The 27,814-nt window shown below is 35.3% G+C and overlaps 1 protein-coding gene across 1 annotated transcript; it reads right to left on the bottom strand.

The window, feature by feature from the left end:
* Nucleotides 1–22,682: 22,682 nt before the first annotated feature.
* On the bottom strand, nucleotides 22,683–26,380 carry LOC112743475 (uncharacterized). The gene is made up of 2 exons (XM_025792688.2): nucleotides 25,304–26,380; nucleotides 22,683–23,236 (listed from the first exon to the last, which is right to left on the bottom strand). The coding sequence occupies exons 1-2, from the start codon at nucleotides 25,816–25,818 to the stop codon at nucleotides 23,011–23,013; spliced, it is 741 nt and encodes a 246-aa protein (XP_025648473.1). The 5' UTR covers nucleotides 25,819–26,380; the 3' UTR covers nucleotides 22,683–23,010.
* Between the last annotated feature and the right edge of the window lie 1,434 nt (nucleotides 26,381–27,814).

Consider the following 27,814-nt stretch of genomic DNA (forward strand, 5'->3'; position numbering starts at 1 on the left):
CAAACTTGGAATATTATTGCACAGACAACAAAAGAAGGAAAGTCCAATTGAGCTCAGAGGAAATAGCACCGTCCTAGTACAAAGGATTACTTATTAAATTCACAAGGTGAAACTAATTCAAAAACTAACTTAAAAGAATAGGTAAAACTCATCACTCTAATTAATTAAAACCTAATTTTTAATTCAACCAAACTACCAAGAGGTATCACAAATTTAATTTTTACTTAAATTAAAGTAAACTCCTAATAACATACTTCATTAAGCAAATTTAACTACTGATTTAACAACTCTAACAAAATGTTAAACTCAGAAGGAAAACTAATTTAAAAGTATAGGTAAAACTCATCACTCTAATTAATTAAAATCTAATTCTTAATTCAACCAAACTAACAAGAGCATCACAAATTTAATTTTTACTTACATTAAATTAACACAACAACTCCTAATAATATACTTCATTAAGTAAATTTAATCACGGATTTAACAACTACTCTAACAAAATGTTAAACTCAAAAAATATATGAAAAAACATAATAATCATACCAACAAACCAATCTATGACAGTGGTGGCAGTGTCTCTTTAATATTGTGGTGACAGAGGTGGCGGTAACGGTGATGTGAACAGCAATTGCGGCGGAGCACGTGCAACAGCAGTGACAGCGGGTGCTCCATATGCAGTGGCAATGTTGGCGGCAAGCTCCGAAAGTGGGCCCAATGATTGTTGCCATCGGAGGAGTGAGCAAACGAGAGAGAGAGAGAGAGAGAAAGAGAGAGAGAGAGAGAGAGAGAGAGAAAGAAGAGAAGAAAAAGAGAGAAAAGAAGGGCTTAACATTTGAATTTAGCCCCAAATTTATCGTCGGATTTACCGTTGGATTCATTTGACAGTAACGTCTTCGCGTGCCCAAAACGCAGCATTTCACTAAACAATGTTACGGATACGGTGCGCACCAAAATTTATTTTTTTCCTCTAAATATTACCGTCGACGTTACCATCGAAAATTATGTGCCAATGGTAATATGTTAGGGTTATGAATTTATTACCGAATCTAACGGTAAATCTGACAAAAATCTCACCGCTAACGTCCGACGCTAAATCCGATGATACTCAGCATTTTTTTTTGTACTGTAAATATCTTTGTGTATCTTACGAGTCTCATTCTAGTTTACATAAAATAAATCAGTTCTAGTAAACCAGATAATAACGCATCCCAACAATTTACATCAATTTCATGTAAAGATAAGTGCAAATTACTTTTGTAATACCCTAATATTCAAATCCTTATGCTCGAGTGATGTTTCACTATTTCGTGGTACATTTCAGGCAGAATTGAGTGGATTTTATTCATTATTCTCACACTTATGCATATAAATTGCATGTTTTACATTTTCCTTTCTAATTCTGTACTTTGATTGAAAACATGCTTCTTTGGCCCTAAATTACTAATTTTTAATCCTCTTTTATTACCATTCGATGCCGTGATATGTGTATTAAGTGATTTCAGGTTTTTCAGGGTAGGAATGGCTTAGAGAATGGAAAGGAAGCATAGAAAAGTGGAAGGAACACAAGAAATTGAAGTTTGGAGAAGTTGGCAGCGACGCGCACGCGTGGACGACGCATATGCGTGATCAGCGCATCAGGAAAGCAACGCGTACGCGTGGATGACACGTACACTTGACCAGGATTTTGTCAAGCGACGCGTATGCGTGACAGAGCGTCAGGTGCTACAATTTGCAGAAAACGCTGGGGGCAATTTTTGAGCTCCTTTTGACCCAGTTTCAGGCCCGAAAACACTTATTAGAGGCTGCAGAGTGGAGCTGGAAGGGAGAAATCAATCATTCACACATTCATTCACATTAGTTAGGTTTAGATGTAGTTTTCTAGAGAGAGGAGCCTCTCTCTAGGTTTTAAGGTTTTTAGGTTTAGTTTTTCTCAATTTCAGATTTCTACTTTGCTTTAATTTAGTTCTCTTCTACTCTTACTTGTTCTAGCACTTTAGTTATCTATTATTCCTATGGATTCCTTTGTTTTTCCCATTTAGTTTATGAACTGTTATGTTACTCTCAATCCCCTTTTTAATACAATTTTATGTTTCATATTTATGGTTTCTTTATTTAATTGTTGATTGTCTTCTTTTGCAATTGTTGGTTTTAGATTTTGCTATGCCTTGTTAATTTTCTGTGTTTTTATTTTGTGCCTTCCAAGTGTTTAATAAAATGCTTGAAAGGATTTTAAATTAGATTTTTATATTCTTTGCTTAGATTGATTAATTGGAGACTCTTGAATTATCAAAGGTCTTTTATTGATTGGTGATTCAGACTTGCTAGTTGGCTTAAACTTCACTAAATCTAGTCTTTGATTAGGACTTGTGAACTTAAGTTAACTTTACTCACTTGACTTTCCTTCAATGTTAGATGTTAACTAAGTGAAAGCAAAAGGCAATTACCATCACAATTGACATTGATAATGAGGATCGGAATTCCGATTCTCAACCCTTGCTAGGACTTTTCTTAGTTATTATTTTATTTCCTTGTTATTTACATCACTTGTCTCTTATTACAAATCCAAAAAGATACTTTTCCATAACCAATAGTAAAAATACTTCCCTGTAATTTCTTAAGAGACGACCCGAGGTTTAAATACTTCGGTTTATTTTTATTGGGTTTGTATTGTCACAAACAAATTAAATCTTGATTGAGGTTTTATTGTCGGTTTAGACTATACTTGCAACGTGATAATTTTTTTGAAATCTTTACTGACATTTTTCCTCCGTCAAATTTTTGGCACCGTTGCCGGGGAATTGCAAACGTAGGCCTTATTATTGGTTATTGTATATATTTGCCTTTTGCTTATTTGTTAGTTTTTGTTAGTTTTAGGATTTTATTGCGTATTTTCTATTAGCTCTTGTTTTTATTTGCTACTATGAATTCTCACCCCTTTGGCTACGAGTATGGTTCAAATTATGTTGTAGGGAATGGAAGCTATAATGAGAACATGCATCAAGGTTGGGGCAATCAAAGATGGGAAGAGCCACAAGGATTTGATCAACCCTCTTGGCAACAACCTCCTCCAACTTACTATGAGCAAGAGCCATTCCAAGGTGCATACCAAGACAATGGATATGGTGATCCCCTTTGTAGTTACCAACAAGCCCCACCATATACCTATGAACCCCTTCCTCAACATAGCTTTGAACCACCATACTCACAAGTCCCTTTCCACCATTCACCTCCATATGACCCTAACTCTTATCCACCACACCAACCACCATATGAACCATATAAACCATACATAGAACCACCACCTCAATTCCACCACAATTACCCCCAAGAACCACCACCTCAATATACACCATCTCCATATCCTTGTCGAGAAGAACCACCTTCCTATTATGAGCCCTTTCTTCCAACAAATGAACCCTCCTATCCACCCCAAGCTCCCATAGATGATACCTTTACTGCTATTCGCCAAGGGCAAAGAGAGCTTTAAACCGCACTTACCTCTACTTTCACTGGTCTCACATCTACCCTCCCAGCTCTTATATCCCGTGTGGATCTATCCTTTACCCCCAATACTCAACCCTCAAGCTCTAGTGCACTTACTTTTCACCTATATCCATCAATCCAAGAGAAACATGATCCCAATTATGCTATTGACATGGAACAAGAGAGAAGGGATCGTCTTAGGGACTTAATGGATCGGGTTCATGCATCCATACTTCAAGAGAAGCAAGAGGAGGCCCAAAAGGTGGAGGTAGGAGAGACCCCTTGAAGATGAAAGAATAGTTGAAGAATTAGGAAAGGTTGAACAAGAGGTGGAAGACATCAAGGAAGAGCTAGATTTTGTACTAGAGCAAGTGGAGAACGCCGAAATTATTGAAAAAGAGAAAGTGGTTGAAGACTTAGGAGATGTGGAACCTCCATGGGAATCTCAAGTCATAGAACCTCCCTCCAACAAGCTTGAAATTGATGTTGAGGAGGATGTACAACTGATAAACCACTATTTTATGGTTTATCTTGTGCTCAATTGAGTGGTTTTCATGAACTCTTTACCCACTTATTCATACTATTTGCATGGTTTTTTATTTGCCTTCCTAATTATGTGCTTTGATTGAAAACATGTTTCTTTGGACTTATATTTGCTAATATTAATCCTCTCTTATTACCATTAGATGCCTTGATATGTGTGTTAAGTGTTTTCAGAGATTATAGGGCAGGAATAGCTCAGAGGATGGAAAGGAAGCATGCAAAAGTGGAAGGAATACAATAAGTTGGAGAAATTGCTAAGCTGTCCAGCCTGACCTCTTCGCACTCAAATGGCTATAACTTTAGCTACAGAGATCCAAATGACACGTTTTCAGTTGCGTTGGAAAGCTAATGTCCGGGGCTTCGATTTGATATATAATTTGCCATAGTTGCCCCGACGCCAAGCGACGCGAACGCGTGGGTCACGCGGACGCGTGACCTGGCCAACACCCAATCCGCGCGGCCGCATGGACGACGCGGCCGCGTCACCTTTCTGCGACCTGAACGTAATAGAAATCGCAGAGGGCGATTTCTGGGCTGCTTTTGACCCAGTTTTCAGCCCAAAACACACAGATTAGAGGCTATAAAGTGGGGGAATGCATCCATTCATGAGGAGGCTCTCATAATTCACTTTTCATGTTTTAGATGTAGTTTTAGAGAGAGAGGCTCTCTCCTCTCTCTCTCTCTCTTAGGATTAGGATTTAGGACTTCTCTTAGTTTTAGGAGTGACTCTCGATCCCAGGTTCAATGTCCCTTTCTATTTACTTTCGCTTCTATTTTTATTGACTCTAATACTTTTATTTGTATTTTATTTATGTTGCCTAATTGGCTTATGAACTTTTCCATGTTAGATTTTACTGCTTTGAATGTATTTTATTTGAGGTATTCCAGATATTTATGATTTTAATTTAGCTTTCTACATTCTTGGCTTTGGTTAAGAAATTAGTAACTCAGGAGTTATCTTAACTCAACATAAGTGATAATTGTTATCTTTGCTAATTGAACTGAACTTCGATAATCCCAATCTTTCCTTAGGGATTAACTAGGATTTGAAGATCAAAATAATTAGTCACTTGACCTTCCCTTGCTCTAGTAAAGGTTAACTAAGTGGAATCAAGAGTCAATTTTCATTATTGTTGATAAGGGTAACTGGGCTAGGACTTCCAATTTCTCATACCTTGCCAAAAGTTTATTTTACAGTTATTTATTTATTTTAATTGCAATTTAAATTACTTGCTCCCTATTCTCAAAACCCCAAATTTACAATCTCCATAACCAATATAAGAACATACTTCCCTGCAATTCCTTGAGAAGACGACCCGAGGTTTAAATACTCGGTTATCAATTTTAAAGGGGTTTGTTACTTGGGACAACCAAAATGTTTGTACGAAGGGATTTCTGTCGGTTTAGAGACTATATCTACAACGCGACTGTTTTTATGAACTTCTTTACTGGCAAAAATCCTAACGTCAAAATGGCGCCGTTGCCGGGGAATTGCAAACGTGTGCCTTATTATTGGTTATTGTAAATATTTAAAAAAAATTCTTTTGCTTGTTTATTTATTTTTGTTTTTAATTTTTATTAATTACTATGAATTCTCACCCCTTTGGTTTCAAGTTTGGTTCCAATGTTGTTGTAAGGAATGGAAACTATAATGAAAATAGGCATCAAGGTTGGAACAATCAAATATGGGAGGAGTCACAAGGATTTGATCAACCCTCATGGCAACAACCACCTCTAATGGACTATCAACAACCACCACCATATGCCTATGAACCCTTTCCTCAACATAACTTTGGACCACCACACTCACAAGCCCCTTTTCGCCATTCACCTCCATATAACCCCAACCCTCAACCACCATACCAACCACCTTATGAGCCATATGAACCATATATAGAACCACCCCAATTCTAACCCAATTACTCACAAGAACCACCACTTCAATATTCACCATCTCCATATCCATCAATCCAAGAGCACTATGATCCTATTTATGAAAGCCGAGTGCATCAAGAGACAAAGGATCGTCTCAAGAAAACAGTGGATCGATGTCAGGCAACCATTCATCAATTGGGGCAAGCATTAATGAGTCAATTAACTTCCCGATGTTCGGACACTCAAGGAACCCCCATGGCTTCATGTGGACAATCTAATGAAGAACGTAGTATGAAGGAGATACTAGAAACTCCAGTGAACAGTACGGAGCATGACTTTGTACTGGAACAAGTAGAGGAAGCCAGAATTATTGAAGAAGAAGAAGTGGTTGAAGACTTAGGAGATGCAGAACCTCCATGGGAAAGTCCAGTCATAGAACCCCCTTTCAAGACGTTTGAAATTGATGCTGAGGAGGGTGTACAACCTCCAAGGCATATCACAGTTGAAGACTTGGAAGAGGTTGATCAAGAGATGGAGATTCAAGAAGAAGAAGCACAACCTCCCATGCCCTTGGAAAGCAATGAAGAGGAGATTGAATTGGAAGAAAGCTACCAAGAAGAAGAGGTTGAAATTGAAGAAGCTTGCAAAGAGGTGGTAATTATCAGAGAAGAGCACAAGGGAGTGGAGCTTGCAATTTCATTAAAAATACCTCCCCCTAAGTTGCCATCATCCTTCACAACATTCAAGTGGGTAAAATTCATATCCCTTAGCTTTCTAACCCCACTTGAATATGGGCTACTGGAGACGGATGGTCAACTTAGAGCTCTTTATGATATTAAGAGTAAGAGGAAGATGGCCAGTGGTAAGAATTGTCCTGCAAGGTTCATCATGGTTGGAAGCTTTAAGTTCAAATGCAAAGGTTGGTATAAAGCTCAACTGAATGGGTCTAGGAAGCTGTTTGGTCGCTGCAGTGAGAATTCAGATCACCTTTCACCCGGCTGGAAAAATGCAGATCGAGACAAAAACGGGTGTAAAAGTAAAGTTTGGGATCCTGGAATCTATTTGAAGCTTCTTAAGGGCTTTACATGCTTAGTTTGGGACCCTGGAAGCTACTGGAAATACAAACATTGGTGGGAATTCCTGGATCAGTACAAGCACAAGCCACCATAGCAGGAATCTCATCAAATGTCCAACTTAAGGACTATAACTAAAAGTGCTAGGTGGGAGACAACCCACCATGGTATGATCGTTCTTTTTCAATTTTATTTCGTGTTGTTTATTTTTATTTTATTTTATTTTCATTGAACCTGGAATCGTGCATAGCATTCACATTAAGCACTGCATTTGCATCTGCATATTGCATTAAAAAAAATGGCAAAACACGCACGCGACGCAGCAGCGTCGCTGACGCGTCCGCGTCACCAGTGCAATGGGAAGAAAAGAAAACGAACAAAAAGTCACGTGAGAGTGTGGCTGGAGGTGTGCCAGTGGCACAAATCGTCCCACGTGACCGCATCGCTGATGCGACCGCGTCATATGGGAATAATGGCCTCCCACGCGACAGCGTGCCCCACGCGGCCGCGTGACCAAGATTTCGACGTCAAAGTGGTGCATACCTGAAAGTTGTGCGAGAGTGGTGCTGGATTGGTCCTGAACGCATAATCCTTCCCACGCGGCCGCGTGACCCACGCGGCCGCGTGACCCACGCGACCGCGTCATATTCCTTTAAAGCCCACTCAATCGCATGCCCCATGTGATCGCGTCACTTAAAATTTGGCACTAATAAGATTTTGAACAGAGAGTTGTGCGAGCGTGAGGCTGCACTCGCGCCACTAGCACAAATCGAGTCACGCGATCGCATGACCCACGCGTCTGCGTCGCTTGACCTTATTGCGCACCACGCAGCCGCGTCACCCACGCGACCGCGTCGCCAGCGTCGCACACCTTAACCTAATATGCCAAAATATTTTATCTTCCCCAATCCTAATTTTTCCTCCCTCCTTTCTTACTTACTTCTTCTTCCCTTCCTTCCCTTCTCATTCCTCTTATCTTTTATTTTCTTTTGCTTACTTGCATACTTTCATTCATTGCATTATTTTCATTAGTGTTGGAATTCTATTTGGGTCATTGTGGATTGTTGCATAATTATTTGACAATTATATATTACTTTTTAAAGGATGCTTGCATGTTCAATTTAATACTTTCAAATAGCTTATTTACTATGCATGCTATGTGTTTGTGAAAAAGTCCATATGGCATTATGCACTTCTCTATTTTACTTTATACTATTCAATGCTTGCTTTTCATAAACTCCCTTTACTATTGTATTAATTGAAATTAATTGTCAATACAAACATGATGGTTTGTTACGAGTAATGCTTGATCTATGCTACTCATGCCCTTTGCCGGCATGCCAATAAACACCTTGCATTCACTTGTCCTTATATGCACTAGCTATTTTTCATTGATGGCTTTTCACATGTACTCGCGAGCATGTGTTAATGTCAGTTATATCTTAATGTGCATCCATCACCACCTTTTCCATTCTCTTCCTTGCTATATATATCTCTTTGAATTTAATTTACTTTCTCTTCCCTTTTTCAGAATGGCCACCAAGAAAGGAAAAGAGAAAGCCATTCCCAAATCAACAGCAAGGAAAGGAACAAAAAGAGCCCCAGCTGAGGAACCACAACCCCCATCCACTTGCACATCTTAGCATGCACCGAGGACGGTGCAATCTTTAAGTGTGGGGAGGTCGATACCGACCTCCATGGGTTAGTTATTTCCTATTTCAACACCAATGTTAATTTGTTCATTGTTGCATCTGCATATTTGATTGCATGTTTAGTTGATTTTGTGCATTTAGTTACTACTTGGTTAAAGTAATAAAATTCTTTTTAGGACCCTATTTTTGAAAAATTTCACTAATTTAAAATGAAAATTTTTGTGTTAAACTTGTTTGAAGTTGTATTTGGAACATGGTTTTTGAGCCAAAGAACACACAACCTGTGAGACTTTGAGCTTATTTACATGGTTACATTATTTAACCATAAATTTTTATTCTTGTGTGTTTCCTTCCCTATGATTGTAATCTATATTTTGTTCCAATCTATATGTCCATTATTTAGTGTATTTACATGCTTGCATATGATTGAGGCCATTGTTTGATTCTAGCTCATTTATCCCAAATTAGCCTACCTTTTACATTACCCTTGTTAGCCCCCTTGAGCTTCTAAATCCCTCCTTATTTTAATAACCACATTACCAGCCTTAAGCAGAAAAACAAAATAAAAATCCCAAGTTGAATCCTTGGTTAGCTTAAGATAGAAATTGTGTATTGTTTAAGTGTGGGGAACCTTATGGGAACATGGATGATAAAAACAAAGGTAGAAAATTAAAAAGAATAAAGACATTTCAAAATAAAAGTCTTGGGAAGCATGCTCATGTAAAATCAAAATAATCAAATTACCATGTGCATTGAAAAAAAAATATTAAGTAATTAAATAAGGGGATACAAAAGAAAAAAAATATATATATTACCCCAAATGCAAAATAAAAAGAACCAATGCACATGGGACAAAATTCAAAAGAAAAAAAAATAAGTTTGATACATGAGTATGTAATACAAAAGTGGAAAAATTTGGGTAGCTAAGTATAATTTTAATAGAGTATGTATATGTTAGGTGAAATCTTAGACTACTCAAGGATTCACTTCACTAGCTCACTTAGCCTTATATATATACCCTCACCCTTACCTTGGCCCCATTACAACCTTGAAAAGACCTCATGATGTTTGCATTGGTACATTAAATATTTGTTGATTGGTTAGATGAAGAACAAAGTTTAGAAAGCATGACTAGAGAAGAGTAGAGTGATTAACCCTATACACTTGAGAGATTAGAGTGCATATACACTTCCTGTAAGGGTTCAGTGCTTAATTCTATGTTCCCTGCTTTCATGAGCTATCTTCTTACAAGTTTACTTATTTTTACTGTATAATTTTAATTAGTGAAATCTGATTTATGTTTGTCTTGGGGGAACTTATTTATTTTTAACCAAGTAGGTAGGAACATTTTTTTGCATGTAGTTGCATTCATATAGATAGGTTGCATTTCATACATCCTACCATTCCTCTTCATCTTTATAGTTCTCTTAAGCTTAGCATGAGGACATGCTAGTGTTTAAGTGTGGGAAGATTGATAAACCACTATTTTATGGTTTATCTTGTGCTCAATTGAGTGGTTTTCATCAACTCTTTACCCACTTATTCATACTATTTGCATGGTTTTACATTTGCCTTCCTAATTATGTGCTTTGATTGAAAACATGTTTCTTTGGACTTATATTTGCAAATATTAATCCTCTCTTATTACCATTAGATGCCTTGATATGTGTGTTAAGTGTTTTCAGAGATTATAGGGAAGGAATAGCTCAGAGGATGGAAAGGAAGCATGCAAAAGTGCAAGGAATACAATAAGTTGGAGAAATTGCTAAGCTGTCCAGTCTGACCTCTTCGCACTCAAACGGCTATAACTTTATCTATAGAGGTCCAAATGACGCGGTTCTAGTTGCGTTGGAAAGCTAACATCAGAGGCTTCGATTTGATATATAATTTGCCATAGTTGCTCCGATGCCAGGTGACGCGAACGCGTGGGTCACGCGGACGCGTGACCTGGCCAACACCCAATTCGCGCGGCCGCATGGACGACGCGGCCGCGTCACCTTTTTGCGACCTGAACGTAACAGAAATCGCAGGGGGCGATTTTTGAGCTGCTTTTGACCCAGTTTTTATCCCAGAACACACATATTAGAGGCTATAAAGTGGGGGAATGCATCCATTCATGAGGAGGCTCTCATAATTCACTTTTCATGTTTTAGATGTAGTTTTAGAGAGAGAGGTTCTCTCCTCTCTCTCTCTCTCTTAGGATTAGGATTTAGGACTTCTCTTAGTTTTAGGAGTGACTCTCGATCCCAGGTTCAATGTCCCTTTCTATTTACTTTCGCTTCTATTTTTATTGACTCTAATGCTTTTATTTGTATTTGATTTATGTTGCCCAATTGGCTTATGAACTTTTCCATGTTAGATTTTACTGCTTTGAATGTATTTTATTTGAGGTATTCCAGATATTTATGATTTTAATTTAGCTTTCTATATTCTTGGCTTTGGTTAAGAAATTAGTAACTCAGGAGTTATCTTAACTCAACATAAGTGATAATTGTTATCTTTGCTAATTGAACTGAACTTCGATAATCCCAATCTTTCCTTAGGGATTAACTAGGATTTAAAGATCAAACTAATTAGTCACTTGACCTTCCCTTGCTCTAGTAAAGGTTAACTAAGTGGAATCAAGAGTCAATTTTCATTATTGTTGATAAGGGTAACTGGGCTAGGACTTCCAATTTCTCATACCTTGCCAAAAGTTTATTTTACAGTTATTTATTTATTTTAATTGCAATTTAAATTACTTGCTCCCTATTCTCAAAACCCCAAATTTACAATCTCCATAACCAATAATAAGAACATACTTCCCTGCAATTCCTTGAGAAGACGACCCGAGGTTTAAATACTCGGTTATCAATTTTAAAGGGGTTTGTTACTTGTGACAACCAAAACGTTTGTACGAAGGGATTTCTGTCGGTTTAGAGACTATATCTACAACGCGACTATTTTTATGAACTTCTTTACTGGCAAAAATCCTAACGTCAACAACCTCCAAAGCATATTATAGTTGGAGGCCTTGAAGAGGTTGATCCAGAGATGGATTCAATCATTGATGAATTCCTATCTACAATTGAATCATCTCCCATTGGATGTGAAATAGCCAAAGAAGAAATTGGTGAACAAGGAATTGAAGTTCAAGATACTTGTCAAGAGGTGGAGGAATTTAAAGAGGAGCACAAGGGTATGGACCTTGCATTGTCAAAGTGTGGGGAGGTCCCCCTTCCTAAGTCACCATCATCCTTTACACCATTCAAGTGGGTAAATCTCTTATCTCTAGGCTTTCTAATTCCACTTGAGTATGGGTTACTTGAAACGGATGGTCAACTTAGAGCTCTTTGTAGATTGAAGAGTAAGGGAGAATTGTGTAGTGGTTGGAAGCATCACTATAGGTTCGTGAAGGTTGCACGCTCAATGTTTGATAACAATGGTGGGTGTAAAACCAAAGTGAATGGGTCTAGGAGGATGTTTGGGTGCTTACATGAGAATTCCAAGGCTAAACCACCCGGATGGAATAATGATGATCAACTTGAAGACGGGTGTAGAAACAGGATTTGGGATCTGGGAATATATGGGGACCAACTTTGGGAGCTCAAAGCTTGTGGAGAACTTCATCAAGGCTTAGTGAATTTACTTGGAAATGTTGGAGCCTATTGGAAGTCCAAGCATTGGTGGAAGTTTCAAGATGAGTTCAAGCACAAGCCACCATGACAAGGAGCTAACCAAATGTCCAACTTAAGGACTTTAACTAAAAGTGCTAGGTGGGAGACACCCCACCATGGTAAATTCTTTCTAATTTCCCTTTTGTTTATGTTAGTAATAAGTTATATTTTCACTTTTAGTTATGTTTATTTCGTTTAATTATTGGTTTGGTTGTTTATTAATTTCTGGTTTATTAAAAAAAACGGCAACCCACGCATACGCGTGGGCGACGCGTATGCGTTGATGTCAATTTTGCTCCCAAGTACAAACAAACAGAGAGTTGTGCTGGAACTGTGCGGGAAGGGTGCTTGGTGCACAAGCCACCCCACGCGTATGCGTCACCTGCATTTTTTACCATCCACGAGTAAGCGTCGACGACACGTACGCATCGAATGAAAAATCGGCGTTATTGGTGAATTGAACAGAGAGTTGGGCTGTCACTGTGCTGGAAGCGTGCGTTTAGCACGCGAGTAGTCACGCGTACGCGTGACCGACGCTCACGCGTCAGTGTGCATTTTCGAGAATCCACGCGTACGTGTGGACGACACTTACGCGTCGCATGGCTATTTCTGTTTTCACGCGTACACGTGATGTATGCGCACGCATCGCGTCCGTTTCCTCTTTTCCATTTTTCATCTTCCTTCTCTCCTTTCTTCTTCTTTCTTCTCTCCTTCTTATTTCTTTCTTACTTCCTTCTTCTTCATTTCTTTAACTTCTTATCCTTATTCTTTTTCATTCTATTTTACTCAATTTGTTTGCATACTTTCATTCACTGCATTTTAACTTTGTGCATGTTTTTATTTTCTTTTCTAAGTTTATTATTTTTTCATTGGCGTTAAATGTTCTTATTCAACTGTTGCATCTTTTCTTCCATTATTTTGGTACTTCGTGACTTATTTTATATTGTTGGGTGCTATCATTTATAGGTCAATGCTAATTTTTTATGACACTTGTATCCCCTTTGCATTGATATGCACTTATATTGTCTTTCATGACCCACTCTCTCTCCTCCATTGTTGTAATTTTTGAACTATTGATATGCCATTTGCTTCTACTGTTTTCTCACTTGCATGCTATAACTACCATGTAATTGAGACCCTCATTATTTGGCATTAACCCACCCATATTTTATTTGTTTTCTTATCTTTATTTCTGGGTTACTTTTCTTCCTTCTTTTCTTCTTTCAGGATGACCACCGAGAAGGGAAAGGAAAAGTTTCTCAATGGGACAACAGACAAGTCCATCTACACAATCTTTGGAGAAAAGCATCAGTTGTAGCCACCCGTCCACTTGCACATCTTAGCGTGCACCGAGGACGGTGCAATCTTTAAGTGTGGGGAGGTCAATACCGACTTCCGTGAGTTAGTTATTTTCTTCTCAACACCAATGTTTAATTTTCTTTGTTAGTTCATTGTTGCATTTGCATGATTGATTGCATGTTTGTTCGATTTTGTGCATATTTTACCACTACTTGGTTGAAGTGATGAATTCTTTTCCAAGCAACTATTTTATAGCATTTCACTCATTCGGATTAAATTTTTATTGAACTTGTTTGAAGAATTTAATTTGGAACATCGTTTAGAGCTCGAACACACAATACCAGTGAGATTTTGAGCCTAATTGATTGGTTGCATCTTATCAACCAATGTTTTATTTTGGTGTGTGTTGTTGATAAACCACTATTTTATGGTTTATCTTGTGCTAATTTGAGTGGTTTTTATCAAGTCTTTGCTCAGTTAGTCATATGATTTGCATGGTTTTACAAATCCTTCCTTATTCTGTGATATAGTTGAAAACATGTTTCCTAGACCTTTAAACTGTTAATTTTGAATACCCTTTATTACCATTCAATGCCGTGATTTGTGTGTTAAGTATTTTCAGGCTTTATAGGGCAGGAATGGCTTAGAGGACGGAAAGAAAACATGCAAAAGTGGAAGGAACGCGAGAAAATGAAGTTTTGAGAAACTGGCAGCGACGCGCACGCATGGACGATGCGGACGCATGCCTAGCGCAGAACACGAGCGATGCGTACGCGTGAAAAGAAATTTCGCCAGATGACGCGCACGCGTGACCTACACGTATGCGTGACATGCGCCATGTGCAGAAAGTTGCAAAAAGCGCTGGGGGCGATTTCTGGGCTCCTTTTTTGCCCAATTCCAAGCCCAAGAACACAGAATAGAGGCTGGAGAGTGGGGGAATCAATAATCAATCATTCATCAATTCACAACAATTTAGGTTTTAGATGTAGATTCAAGAGAGAGAGGCTCTCTCCTCTCTCTAGGTTTTAGGATTATGATTTCTCTTAGGTTAGGTTTACTTCTTCTCCATTCCAGGTTCAATGTTCCTTTAATTTAATTTCTCTTCTACTTTTATTTATTCTAGTACTTTAGTTTATCTATTTCTCTTGTTAATTACTTATGTTGCCAAATTAGTTTATGAACTCCATGTTAAAAATTGATTTTCTTATTTAATGCAATTTGAGGTATTTCATATTTATGATTTTAATTTAGCTTTTTATATTCTTAGCTTGAATTGATTAATTGGAGACACTTGAGTTATCAAACTCCTTTGTTGATTGATAATTGGAATTTGCTGATTGGTTTGGATCCCTCTAAAGCTAGTCTTTTCTTAGGAGTTGATTAGGACTTGAGGAATCAAGTTGATTAGTCCACTTGACTTTCCTTTATTTAGTAAGGGTTAACTAAGTGGGAGCAATGAACAATTCTCATCACAATTGATAAGGATAACTAGGATAGGACGTCCAGTTTTCATACCTTGCTAAGAGTCTTCTTAATTATTAATTTATTTTCTTATCATTTAATTTCCTTGTTTCTTATCTCAAAAACCCAAAAAGATACTTTTCCCATAACCAATAATAACTACAACTCCCTACAATTCTTTGAGAGACGACCGAGGTTTGAATACTTCGGTTGTTACTTTTTAGGGGTTTTATTACTTGTGACAACCAAACTTTTGTACGAAAGGATTCTTTGTTGGTTTAGAAACTATACTTGCAACGGGAATTTATTTGTGAATTCTTTACTAGCAGAAAATCCGTTCGTCAGTTGTTCTCTCTAAAATTGTGATCTATATCTTGCTTGATTCTATATTTCCATTATTTGATGAATGCATGCACTTATATGATTGAGGCCTTTGTTTCACTGAACTTACATACCCATATGGCCTTACCTTTTTCATTATCCTTTGCAAACTAATATTGAGCCTTCTTAACCCCATTTGTTCTTTACTTTAGCACATCATTAACTCTAAGTGAAAAATAATAATATCCTTAATTTGAATTCTTGGTTAGCTTAGACTAGTGAAAGTACTCATGAACTAAGTGTGGGGAAGTTGGGTTTGGAAACATTTGGTTTGAGAATTGGGTGTTGTATATTTTTATGGAAATGTGAAAAGAATATTGAGGACATGTTCATGCATTCAATACCTTAATCATATGCATTGAGAAAATCAAAAGAAAAGAAAAAGAAAAGTAAAAAGAAAAAGAAAAAAAAGAGAAAAAAAGAAAATAATAATAATAATAATAATAATAATAATAAGGGGACAAAATACCTCAAAGTAAATGGTGATAGCAATGCATATGTACTGTACTCAAAAATGGGATGCATGAATATGTGGTAAACATGGTTAATGGGTAGTTAGACTTTATATTATGATTATATGGATTTTCTTAAGTTAGGTGGAGAGTTTATGTTAATCAAGGATTCGGATTTTAGTCCATTTAACCAAATACAATCCTACCTTGACCCTAACCCCATTACAACCCTTAAAAGACCTCTTGATATGTGTATTTGTGTATTGAATTTTTGTTGATTGGTAGAAGAAGTGCAAGCCTTAGAAAGCAAGGTTAGTAGAGAATTGAGAGAATCGAACCTCAAACACTTTCATGAGCTATCTTCTTTTGCAATTTTACTTGTACTTTATTTTATGATTTGAATTAGTGAGATCCAGTTCATATTTCTTCTTGAAAGATTTGTTTACTTTTAACCAAGTACGTAAAAGCATTTTGTATTTAGTTGCATTCATATAGATATGTTGCATTTCATAATTTTACCATTCCTCTTCACTCCTTTATAGTTTCTCTTGAGCTTAGCATGAGGACATGGTAATGTTTAAGTGTGGGGAGATTTGATGCACCACTATTTTATAGTACATTTCAAGTTGAATTGAGTAGATTTTATCCATTATTCTCACACTTATGCACATAAATTGCATGTTTTACATTTTCCTTCCTAATTCTGTGCTTTGATTGAAAACATGCTTCTTTAGCCTTAAATTACTAATTTTTAATCCTCTTTTATTACCATTCGATGTCGTGATATATGTGTTAAGTGATTTCAGGTTTTTCAGGGCAGGAATGGCTTAGAGAATGGAAAGGAAGCATGCAAAAGTGGAAGGAACACAAGAAATTAAAGTTTGGAGAAGCTGGCAGCGACGCGCACGCGTGGACGACGCGTACGCGTGATCAGCGCATCAGGCAAGCGACGCGTACGCGTGGTTGATGCGTACGTGTGACCAGGATTTTGTCAAGCGACGCGTACACGTGGGCGACATGTACGCGTGACAGAGCATCACGTGCTGAAATTTGCAGAAAACGCTGGGGGCGATTTCTGGGCTCCTTTTGACCCAGTTTCAGGGCCAAAAATACTGATTAGAGGCTGTAGAGTGGAGCTAGAAGGGAGAAATCAATCATTCACACATTCATTCACATTAGTTAGGTTTAGATGTAGTTTTCTAGAGAGAGGCTCTCTCCTCTCTCTAGGTTTTAAGGTTTTTAGGTTTAGCTTTTCTCAATTTCAAATTTCTACTTTGCTTTAATTTAGTTCTCTTCTACTCTTACTTGTTCTAGCACTTTAGTTATCTATTATTCCTATGGATTCCTTTGTTTTGCCCATTTAGTTTATAAACTCTTATGTTACTCTCAATCCCCTTTTTAATGCAATTTTATGTTTCATATTTATGGCTTCTTTATTTAATTGTTGATTGTCTTCTTTTGCAATTGTTGGTTTTAGATTTTGCTATGCCTTGTTAATTTTCTGTGTTTTTATTTTGTACCTTCCAAGTGTTTGATAAAATGCTTGGGAGGATTTTAAATTAGATTTTTATATTCTTAGCTTGGATTGATTAATTGGAGACTCTTGAATTATCAAAGGTCTTTTATTGATTGGTGATTGAGACTTGCTAGTTGGCTTAAACTTCACTAAATCTAGTCTTTGATTAGGACTTGTGAACTTAAGTTAACTTTACTCACTTGACTTTCCTTCAATGTTAGAGGTTAACTAAGTGAAAGCAAAAGGCAATTACCATCACAATTGACATTGATAACGAGGATCGGAATTCCGATTCTCAACCCTTGCTAGGACTTTTCTTAGTTATTATTTTATTTCCTTGTTATTTACATCACTTGTCTCTTATTACAAAATCCAAAAAGATACTTTTCCATAACCAATAGTAAAAACACTTCCCTGCAATTCCTTGAGAGACGATCCGAGGTTTAAATACTTCGGTTTATTTTTATTGGGTTTGTATTGTCACAAACAAATTAAATCTTGATTGAGGTTTAATTGTCAGTTTAGACTATACTTGCAACGTGATAATTTTTGTGAAATCTTTACCGACATTTTTCCTTCGTCATTGAGTCATAAGTCAATGATAATAAGGTGGTACGACTCTCGAGGCATAATAGAATACATATATATAGATATAATTGAAAAGAGATATTAAACGAGAAGCCTAAAAAGGAGTAGAATAAAATCGTGATCGAAAACATTCTCGTATCGAAAAAGAGAAGATAAAATATATTCGGACAGCGAATCAAGATAAGGTATAATAATAAGGAAGAATAGAATAAAGACAAGGTACATATATGTATATAGACATGAATATAATAGCCATTAGTCACAACCTGTGAAGTTTAGGCCGACTAGGATATAGTAATAAAATCAGTTGACAACAGTAATTTTCCTATCTCTCCCAAAATATACATCAAAGCCTCTATAGGCAAGTTTTCAAAAGGAAATAAATACATAATAAAAGGTTTTCAAAATAAGTTCTAAGAGATTCTATCAAAAGTAAAATAGAGTCCAATGATCTTCGCTATCTTGCAAATAAACCATAACTCATTGCTGAGCACTTGGACCTGCATCTGAAAAACAGAGAATATATATAAAATGAGAATCCCAACCCATGGGTTTCCAGCATGGTAAAAGTGTCAAATAAATACAAGCACTATAATAAGAACTCATTAAACATCCTAATCTTCCTTTCATCAATTGTCCATCCTAGGTTCTCACTAATCCATAACTTAGGCAACTCTCCTAGAAGATACTAAGTCTAATTCAATTTATCATCTTTTCCAACTTTTCAACTTTCCAATTTCAAAATTAGAATAGAACCAGCACTAACTAATTTGACTCAGTAATTCCATATCAGCCATCCCGTATCTTCACCTGGAGCAAGTGAAATCACTGCACCGCGTCTACCCAGGGAGCTCAATTTATCTTATTTAATATTCATCATTATTAATCAATCATTTCATCATCTCGTTTCAACAAAGATAGCCCTCAGCGTCAACCAACACCAGCATGAGGAACCTCTCAGTTGTACAAACACAAACAATGCAAACAAGTAATATACAAGTAAGACAGTTAATGCAAGTAAGCAAGTAGGAGTTAAGCATGTAACATATTCAATTAGGCAAACTCATATAATTAAGCAAACCCAAACAAATCAAACATACGCAAATGATGTAGTGAGAGAATCAAACAGCAAGCGAGAGAATCCTCAATCTCAACTTGCCTATACGTGAGCGGGATAACACCACCATCCTCACAACACAAAACTTATTGCCTCCTTAATCATAATCACAACACGAGAGAGGGAATCCTCCACCTCAACTCGCCTATTCATTCTGGCATATAGTGCCCGTCACACTTCACCATCATCCTCATTATCGATCTTGTGATAAGCATTATTCTCATTATCAATCTCATCTCAATTCATATTCAATCTTAATTAAGTTCATTCATCATTATCCATTCACCCTCATCATCAATTATCTCATTCATAATCATCATATATCACTTAACATCTTGTTCATTTCTCTCAATTTTACTAACTCAATTCATTTGGCTTTATCCCTAACTTGTCCATCCTCAATTCCACCGGATCTAAACTCATATCGAAGTTTATAAAAGTTTAGAAGGTCAAAAGAATGGTTGAAAGCCATAAAAACATATTTTTTCCAAATTTTGGGAGGTGTGCGTATGCATGCAAGTGGTGTGCGGACGCATGGGTTGAAAATTTGGGAGTTCACGTATGCATGCAAAGGTCCGCGTACGCATAAAGTGAAAATTTAGTAAGTCGCGTACACATGCATGGTGCCGCGTACGTATGACCCTAATTTTGGACCATTCTGCGTACGCATGTCAAAGGCCGCGTACGCATCCATATCAGAAAACAGAAAATCTGATATGTTGCAGAAATTAGTTTTTCAGTCCAATTTTTGAAACCTCGTAACTTTTTCCACAAAATTTCTTTTTCAAACATTCTTGAACCGTTGGAATGATCGATAAATGAATTTTCATAAAAATCTAATGTTGAAAGTTTTCCAACTCCGAGGGCCAAGTTACGGCTTGCCAAAGTTGGTCAAAAATATGTTTATACCAAAAAGTAGAATTTACCAATTTTTCCAAGGATTCATAAGCCTCTACCAAATTCAATCAACAATTTTACCACAAACTAACCCATTTTATATTCTTACACTCAACCAAATTCAAACCTACTTCATTTACTTATTTCAACTCAATTGTCATCATTTCACATCTCAAACCTCAATTTCCAATATCCTATAAAATTATTCCAACTTTTCACACAATCATTATCAAATTCTACTCAATTTCAAATATCATTCACACCATACATTCATCCACTTATCAGTCTTATCTTTTTCGGCCTCCGGCCCAAAGTACACGGCCTCCAGCCTAGTATTCATCAATTCAATACATATATAACTCATAATTACATAATTCACTACTCAACACCAATTACAACAACACATCAACTATGCATCATCACATTATTCTCATCCAAATCATCAATTATCATAATATATCATTTACACATATCAAATTCATCCAAAAACACAATTCAAACTTAATCCTAGGGGCATCTTGCCTAAGAATCCTCATCACACTACACGGTACTTAAGTGAAACTTAAACCGTACCTCTTGTAGTCACAATAACTTGGTCCTTCCTTGCAAAATTTCCACCAAGCACTAGCTCCAAGCTTCACCAATAGTTTCATAACCCAATTCAAGTTCTCAAAGTGTGCCAAATTCACCCAACAACACTAACATAACCAATTTCACATATACATTACTCTAAGGTTTACAAAATCTTATAAATCACAAGGGTTGGAGGATTCTTACCTTAACCCATGAAAATAGTTAATGAAACTCATCAATAGCTCATACTAGAGCATCCATGAACAACCAAAATCACAAAATTTCTCAAACCCAAAGCCAAAACGCATTTTTAGAGAGAAAAATCAAAAATGGGTAAAGAAGAACAAAATACTCACCACAATATCTAGATATAATTGAAGAGATTGAAAAGAGCGATGCGTGGCCAGAAACAGCTCGTCAATCGGAGCTCCAGAGAGAAAGTTATGGTGATTTGAAGTTTGGGAAACTAGGTTTTCTTTCTCTCTTCTCTCTATCCGTCCCTCCCTCTCCATTTTAGGGTTAAATGAGCTTCAATGCTCATAAATGACACTTATATACCTTGTGCTTGGGTCCTATTTAGGCCCCGTTCACGTATATAAACTCGTTGGTCCAATTTTGGGTCAAAATATTTAAGATTAGCATTTTATACTGCGTTTTAGATATTTTTATTTTCTAAATCATAAATTCTAACTTTTTAATCTTTCTTACTCAAATTATTTTCTCAGCCACAATATTGGACAGATCTCAACCGGTACTACTAATCAAATTTCCAGTGTGCGCTTTCACCCAAAAAACTATATTTTTCGACTTAGAAAAATCCATTGAGTCCAAAAATCATATTTAAATTGTCAAATTTTGATTGCTAATTTTTCTAATCATTTTAGCCCATTTTTAATTTATTACTTAATTAATTACGATTTGACCGGATTTTACAATTTTTCTCAAGCAATAACATCTAATCAATAGTGTCAGTGCGTGTGTCTTAGCTGCTAAACAAGTGTGTCTACTACTTTTTTTGTATTTGTACTCCAAAGACAACTTCCAAATACTACTATAGAGACAAAATAAGGTTGTATTTGGATTCTGTTCCTAAAATACAAATATATACACAAGAATTGGAGACTAATATTTTTTCTTTGTCCAAAATTTTGAAAGTTAAAAAATATAAGAATATTATGTTTTGTGATAGTAAAAATTTCTATTTCTACAATCAATGAGTGTTTATATTGCTAACAAAAAAAACTCTAAAAATAGTAATTTTAAATAAATTTTTAAAAATTAAAAAACATAACAAAGATATATATATTCTTAAGGTTAATTTAGATTGACTTTTGAAAAAATTACTTATTTTTTTTATCTTTTCAAAAGAGATATTTTTTTTACAGACAAAAATTATTTTACATTTGGATAGACTTTCTAAAAAGAGTTTTTAAATATTAAAAATATATTTTACTTCTGTTTTTTTTTTAAAGTAAAGTATTATTAGCTTTTAGAAAAAGCAAATAATTTACTTTTTTTAATAAAAGTATTTTTTTTAAAAGACGTATCTAAATAAGTTTTAAATTGAATAAAAATACTTTATTTTTTTTAAAAATGACTTTTTTATTCAAAAAAAATCAATCCAAACTAGTATAATTAGAAGAATAAAATATTTTCGTTCTTTAAAATTTAAAAATCTTACGCCTAGTGAATTGTTATTGTAATTTTTTTTTGTGATCCACAAGAAACTTAAAAATACATGAAAAAGAAGTTTAGTGATTGAATTTTGCTTCGACTTTTCGTATGTACCTTCTAAATACTTATCTAAATGTTACTTAAAGTTCAAATCAAATACACCCAGCGTTGGCAAATAACTTAGATATATCTTTTGGAGTTATTTTGTAACCTACATAAACTTACAGGTATTGTTTTGGTAATTTATCATACTATTTTATTTTATTATGATTTTTTTTTTTAAATCTCAGTTATTGTGTAAAAGGGCAGCCTGAAGGCGCAAAGACACTAGTTCAGTCATTGTTCCCTGATGTTAACCTGGAAGCGCATACTTTAAGTAAACCACGAAAACAATCTATAACAACCACAAAAGTAGCTTTCACCAATATCATTTATAACCATGTACCAAAAACAGAACCAATAATTAAATTTATATAATGTACATTTGAATATACATTCTAGTACTTTGTCCAAAAATTAAATTGATCCTGAAAAGATGGAACAAGAAAGCCTTCTAAGGCTCTCACTACTAATTTAAGAAGAATTCACAACAGAAAATTCTTCATGGGAGGAAAAGATGTTATACACTGTCATCTTATTGATTCTTGTGTTGAATTTTCTTGTTTTCTTACAAACTTTTCATCCCTTCTCCATCTTTCTCTTGTCTGCTAAATTATTTCCTAAACTTTTTTAATTTACAATGAACTATGAATAAAAACCGCCTCAGGTATCTATGATGACGGCACATTGAAATGGAAAAGCCATGATATAACGAATGCGAAAACCATACAAGCAAGAAGAAAGTTTAGGAAGCGATGACCATGCCAAAATCTTCGAGCTTCTGCTGGAGTCGCATGTGTTGAAAGTGCAGCTATTGCAGCAGGGTTGTTCCCGTCACTAGAATGGTCAGTTGTGCCATGAACATTCCGTGCAACGTAATGACAAATTTCGCAGGTCCTACTCAAAAACACAAAAAATTAGAGAAGACATACAAATTTTTAAAGTGAAATGAAAAGTCCACCAAGGCAAACCACTACTATCACTGCAATTATTGCTGATACCCAGACCAAAATACAGTAACACTGATGCAATTCAAAGAGGTCTGCTTCTAATAATCCTTTTTTTTTTTTCAGTGTCTGCTTCTAATAATATGATAATCAGAATATCACAAAAAATATCTGATTTCAGCTTCTTTGTAGAAAAAATCTTCTTTTAGCTTTTTTAATTATAAAGAAGATTTGAGTTGTAAAGTCACTTTTTTCCGAAAACAAATCGGGGAAATTATGTATAACAACAACAATGAAGTCTTATCCCACTAGGTGGGTCGGCTACATAGATCAAATGATGCCATTGAACTCTGTATGTATCATGTTTATAGTACCAATGTTTACACGTAGATCTTCTTTGACTACCTCATGTATGGTCGGTCTTCTTGGGGAAAAACGTAGGGGAAAAAGAAGAAGGGAATAGGGTTAGTTTTACAGTTCTCAAACTCCAACATACTTTGCAATAAAAGAACTTGATCAAAATCTAACAAAGTTGATCATCATAACTTTCTATACTAAGTGTTCATGGCAGAAAGATATGACAACTAATCAGAATAATTCTCAATCTTATAGTAAATAGTTTATTAACACTAGTTAGCTCATCTTGCATCATCTTCTGTATACAAGAGAATAAATTACTTTCAAACAAACTAACAACTTTCTTTGCAAACCATGTTGCATTTTACCCCCCAAAACCAAGGAAAAGAAGACAGTATCATGAATTATATGCCACAGATTAAGGCATCAAATACATCCATTAAAAATGATTCTGAAATGGGATAGATTCATATTCTGTTCCATTAATGGATTTTAAATTAGCCATGGAAAAATATCGCACTTGGATGGATTTGCGTCTGAATCAGATATGACAATAAATCTTTTCTTACACAAATTGCTTTCCAATTTGACATTAAGGCATTGAAAACCACCAATCCATAGATAAAGTATGCCCTACCATGTATTCATAGAAAGTACAGAAAACTTAAAACTCAAAAAAACTTTGATTTAGAGTTCGAGAACTACAATTAAAATCAAGGATTGGCATGTGGCACTGAGAAAAGGGTTTTCAACTGTCATATTAATATATTATCTGCAAGTAAAACAACATGGAATATTTTACTTCATAAGATTGGAACAAGGATCTTGTCAATTTTTACTGATAATGTAGTAGTGCTCACAAGTCACAACAATTATGCAATACAAAAAGTTGATCATTATCAACCATCTTAAATGATCAGATAATTAGGACCAGTGGTTTATTGATTAAAATATTCTAAGGTGGCACATCACTAATCAACAAGCATCAAACTAAGATATTTAGATACAGGAATATGAGGCCACAAGGCACAAGGGTCAATTCTCCACTTTGAAAGAGATTAAAAACAATAAGAAAGAATATGAAGCTTCCTAAATTTCAGAAAAGGGACAAGAAAAAAATTCCAGTGGTGCTTTAGACATGTCAGCTTAATGAGTGTGGGACAGAGTTATGCTTTTACGTATGCCATTTCTCTTTTTCATCACATTCTTTAAAATATCTTAATCTTCTTCTGAACAACTTTCCCTTTGTTGAAGAAATCATAGAGAGACATAGCATGTTACCAATTTGTGTCTTTAAAACACTATAAAATATATGTTTCCAAGCACTTTTGTCATCATCATCTTCAGCTTTACACTCATCACTCAAGTTAAACAATCCACAACCCTAATCCTCTATGATTTCTTTTGGAAAAATAAAATCCCCTTCAAGAAGGAAACCATAGCTGTAAGTAATTGAGAATATTTGTCAGACTCAACACCAAGACATAGAACAAGTATACATATAGAGCAGTACCAAACAATCCAATTCTCAATTCCAGGAATCATAAATAAGAGGGTGTCCAAAACATCCACAGAATCAATCAAATTTAGCATTACAAAAACATAAAAAACCAAATTTTGCAGTTAAAAAGAGTGAAGTAAAATGGGATTTTATACTCACAAATTCCCCTTAATCTTGAACCATGTCTCAGCACATATTTTGTGAGCAGCAGCAAGATCATCTTTACAAGCACAACCCAATTCAATTGGAACACCAGACTCAGAACTATCACTCTCCAAACCCATGTGACAAATTCTACAATCCCTCTCCACTTTGTGATTATTATTATTATTATTATTAATAATATTATTATCCAAATGCACTTTGATTTCAGGAACCCCAGCTGCATTTCCCAGCTCCACAGAGAAATCAGAAGCAAAAGAAGCCCTCCCAGAATCATGAACAACAGCAGCAGCTTCAAGATCAGAGACACATGAGAAGCTGCAATCATCAAATGCTGAGCCACCATCACCATGTGTTGAATAGAAATGAGAGTGGCTTGAACCGCCCTCTTCTGCATCAGATAAATACACGCTACCATCATCATCATCACTCCCAACACCTCCAACAACAGCATCATCTTCATGATTTCCTTGCTCTAAATCAATAACATGGGACATCTGCAATGTTGACATTTTTCTGACCCAGAAGAAAAATAAAAGAAAGAAAAACAACAATGTTTCTCCTTTTTTTCTCAGACGCTGGAAAGAAAAATATATGCAATGCCTCAAATTCTAGAACTTTGGGCTTTGTGTTCAACAAGAAATGTCCTTATGTCCATATATAAAATATATTTATAAATTTATAATATGCGCAAAAAGACAAAAACACACGAATAAAATGGGGGTTAAGGAGGTGAGAAACTAGATTAGGTGACAATTGCATTCAACCCCATTCGAGTAAAGTTCCTAAAGTTTAAGTTTTGGAAGAAGCTGAGGTAAATTGCATCAATTTCCTACTGAGTTAGAAAAAAATGGGATAAGGGTATATGAGAAAGTGAACGGGTGTGTTTGTGTGGCGAAACAGGGACAGAAAGTATTGGAATGGTTGAAGAAGAAGAAGAAGAAGAAGAAGACAAGGACTGAAAGGCTGCAAGGGACACAAGACATACAAGACTAGAGAAAGAGAGAGCACACACCGGAAAAAGGTTGAGAAATATATATATATATATATAAAAGAGACTTTAATAGCAATTTAAAATATAGTTAAACTTAAGTTAAATTTTTTTATTATTTTATAATATATATTTTTTTTTACGAAGATAGAAAGACTCGAACCCACAATCTCTTTAGATGAGTATAGAGGGATTATGCCATTTGAGCTATAACTCATTAACTATTTTAAAACATCTTTTAATTTTATTACATTTTTAGTTTTTATTTTTAAAATAAAAAAAATATTACTAAATATTGAAAAAGTATAACTTTAATTTTGATTAAATTTTCAAATATTATCATAATTTCATAGTCTCTGTAAACACCAGAAAATGCATATATCGTGTGAAATTAAATTCGTACTAATCACCTAATTACCAATTTGGAAAATAATTATCTAATATATAAAATAAAATAATAAAAAATCAAAGCATTTAAATTATATATATAAAGTCTTAAGGTAAGTCATCACAAATAATAATACTAATAACAATAACAATAAAAATAATAAAATAAATAATAATAATAATAATAATAATAATAATAATAATAATAATAATAATAATAATAATAATAATAATATCTACACAATTAAATCAAATTTAATACCAATAATCTTTACATGTGATTTTTTTTTAAAAAATATCTATTAAATAATCCTAATTAAATTTTTTTTCGCCCAATGAAATTGTCAAATCCAAATAAAATTTTTGACGGTGATTTAAAATATAATTTTTTACAACATCATATCATGAGTTCACCAAAAAAAATTTAAACATTTTTCTCGTTATTAATTAATTAGGGTTAAGTACGATTTTGATCCCGAAGATATAGGTCAAAAATCTTATTTGTTTCCAATTTTTTTTTCATATAAAATTATCTCTAAGGTTTAATTTGGTTTTAAAATTGTCCTTTTAGAGAAAAATACCTTTCTTCCCTAATTTATCCCAATCCCTCATCTTCCCCATTCACTGCAACAAAAAGAGAGAAGAGAGACAGAGACGTTGGCGGCAGCAACATGGAAGAGCAAAAATGCATGCGGCAACGACGCTGGCGAAAATACACACTGGCGATAGCCATCCGAACGAGAAGAGACTGATGCACCACTATTTTGTGGTACATTTTGTGCTTAATTTAGGTGGATTTCATCCATTATTCCAACATTTATTCAATGAAATAGCATGATTTTATAAATTCTCCTTAATTTGTGCTTAAGTGTGAAAACATGCTTTTTAGGCCCTTAATTGGTTAATTTTAATTCACCTTTGATTCCACTAGATGCCTTGATGTGTGTGCTAGTGATTTCAGGATTGAAAAGGTTAGGAATAGATCAAAGGAGTGAAGAGAAAAGCATGCAAGTGGAGAAATCATGGAAAATCAAGGATTTGGGATGCACTCATCGACGCGCACGCGCAGCAGACGCGCACGCGTGGAATGTGAAGTCGCACGGCGACGCGTACGCGTACATGACGCGTAC

Source organism: Arachis hypogaea, chromosome 14 (genome assembly GCF_003086295.3).
Source record: "Arachis hypogaea cultivar Tifrunner chromosome 14, arahy.Tifrunner.gnm2.J5K5, whole genome shotgun sequence".
Classification (NCBI taxonomy): Eukaryota; Viridiplantae; Streptophyta; class Magnoliopsida; order Fabales; family Fabaceae; genus Arachis; species Arachis hypogaea.

What these genes read in the sequence shown, in the direction of transcription:
- LOC112743475 (XM_025792688.2), bottom strand. Translation starts at nt 25,818, where the DNA reads ATGTCAACATTGCAGATGTCCCATGTTATTGATTTAGAGCAAGGAAAT. An exon ending in TTCAAGATTAAGGGGAATTT is followed by an intron (nt 23,237 to 25,303) that starts GTGAGTATAAAA and finishes GTTTTTGAGTAG; the next exon opens with GACCTGCGAAATTTGTCATT.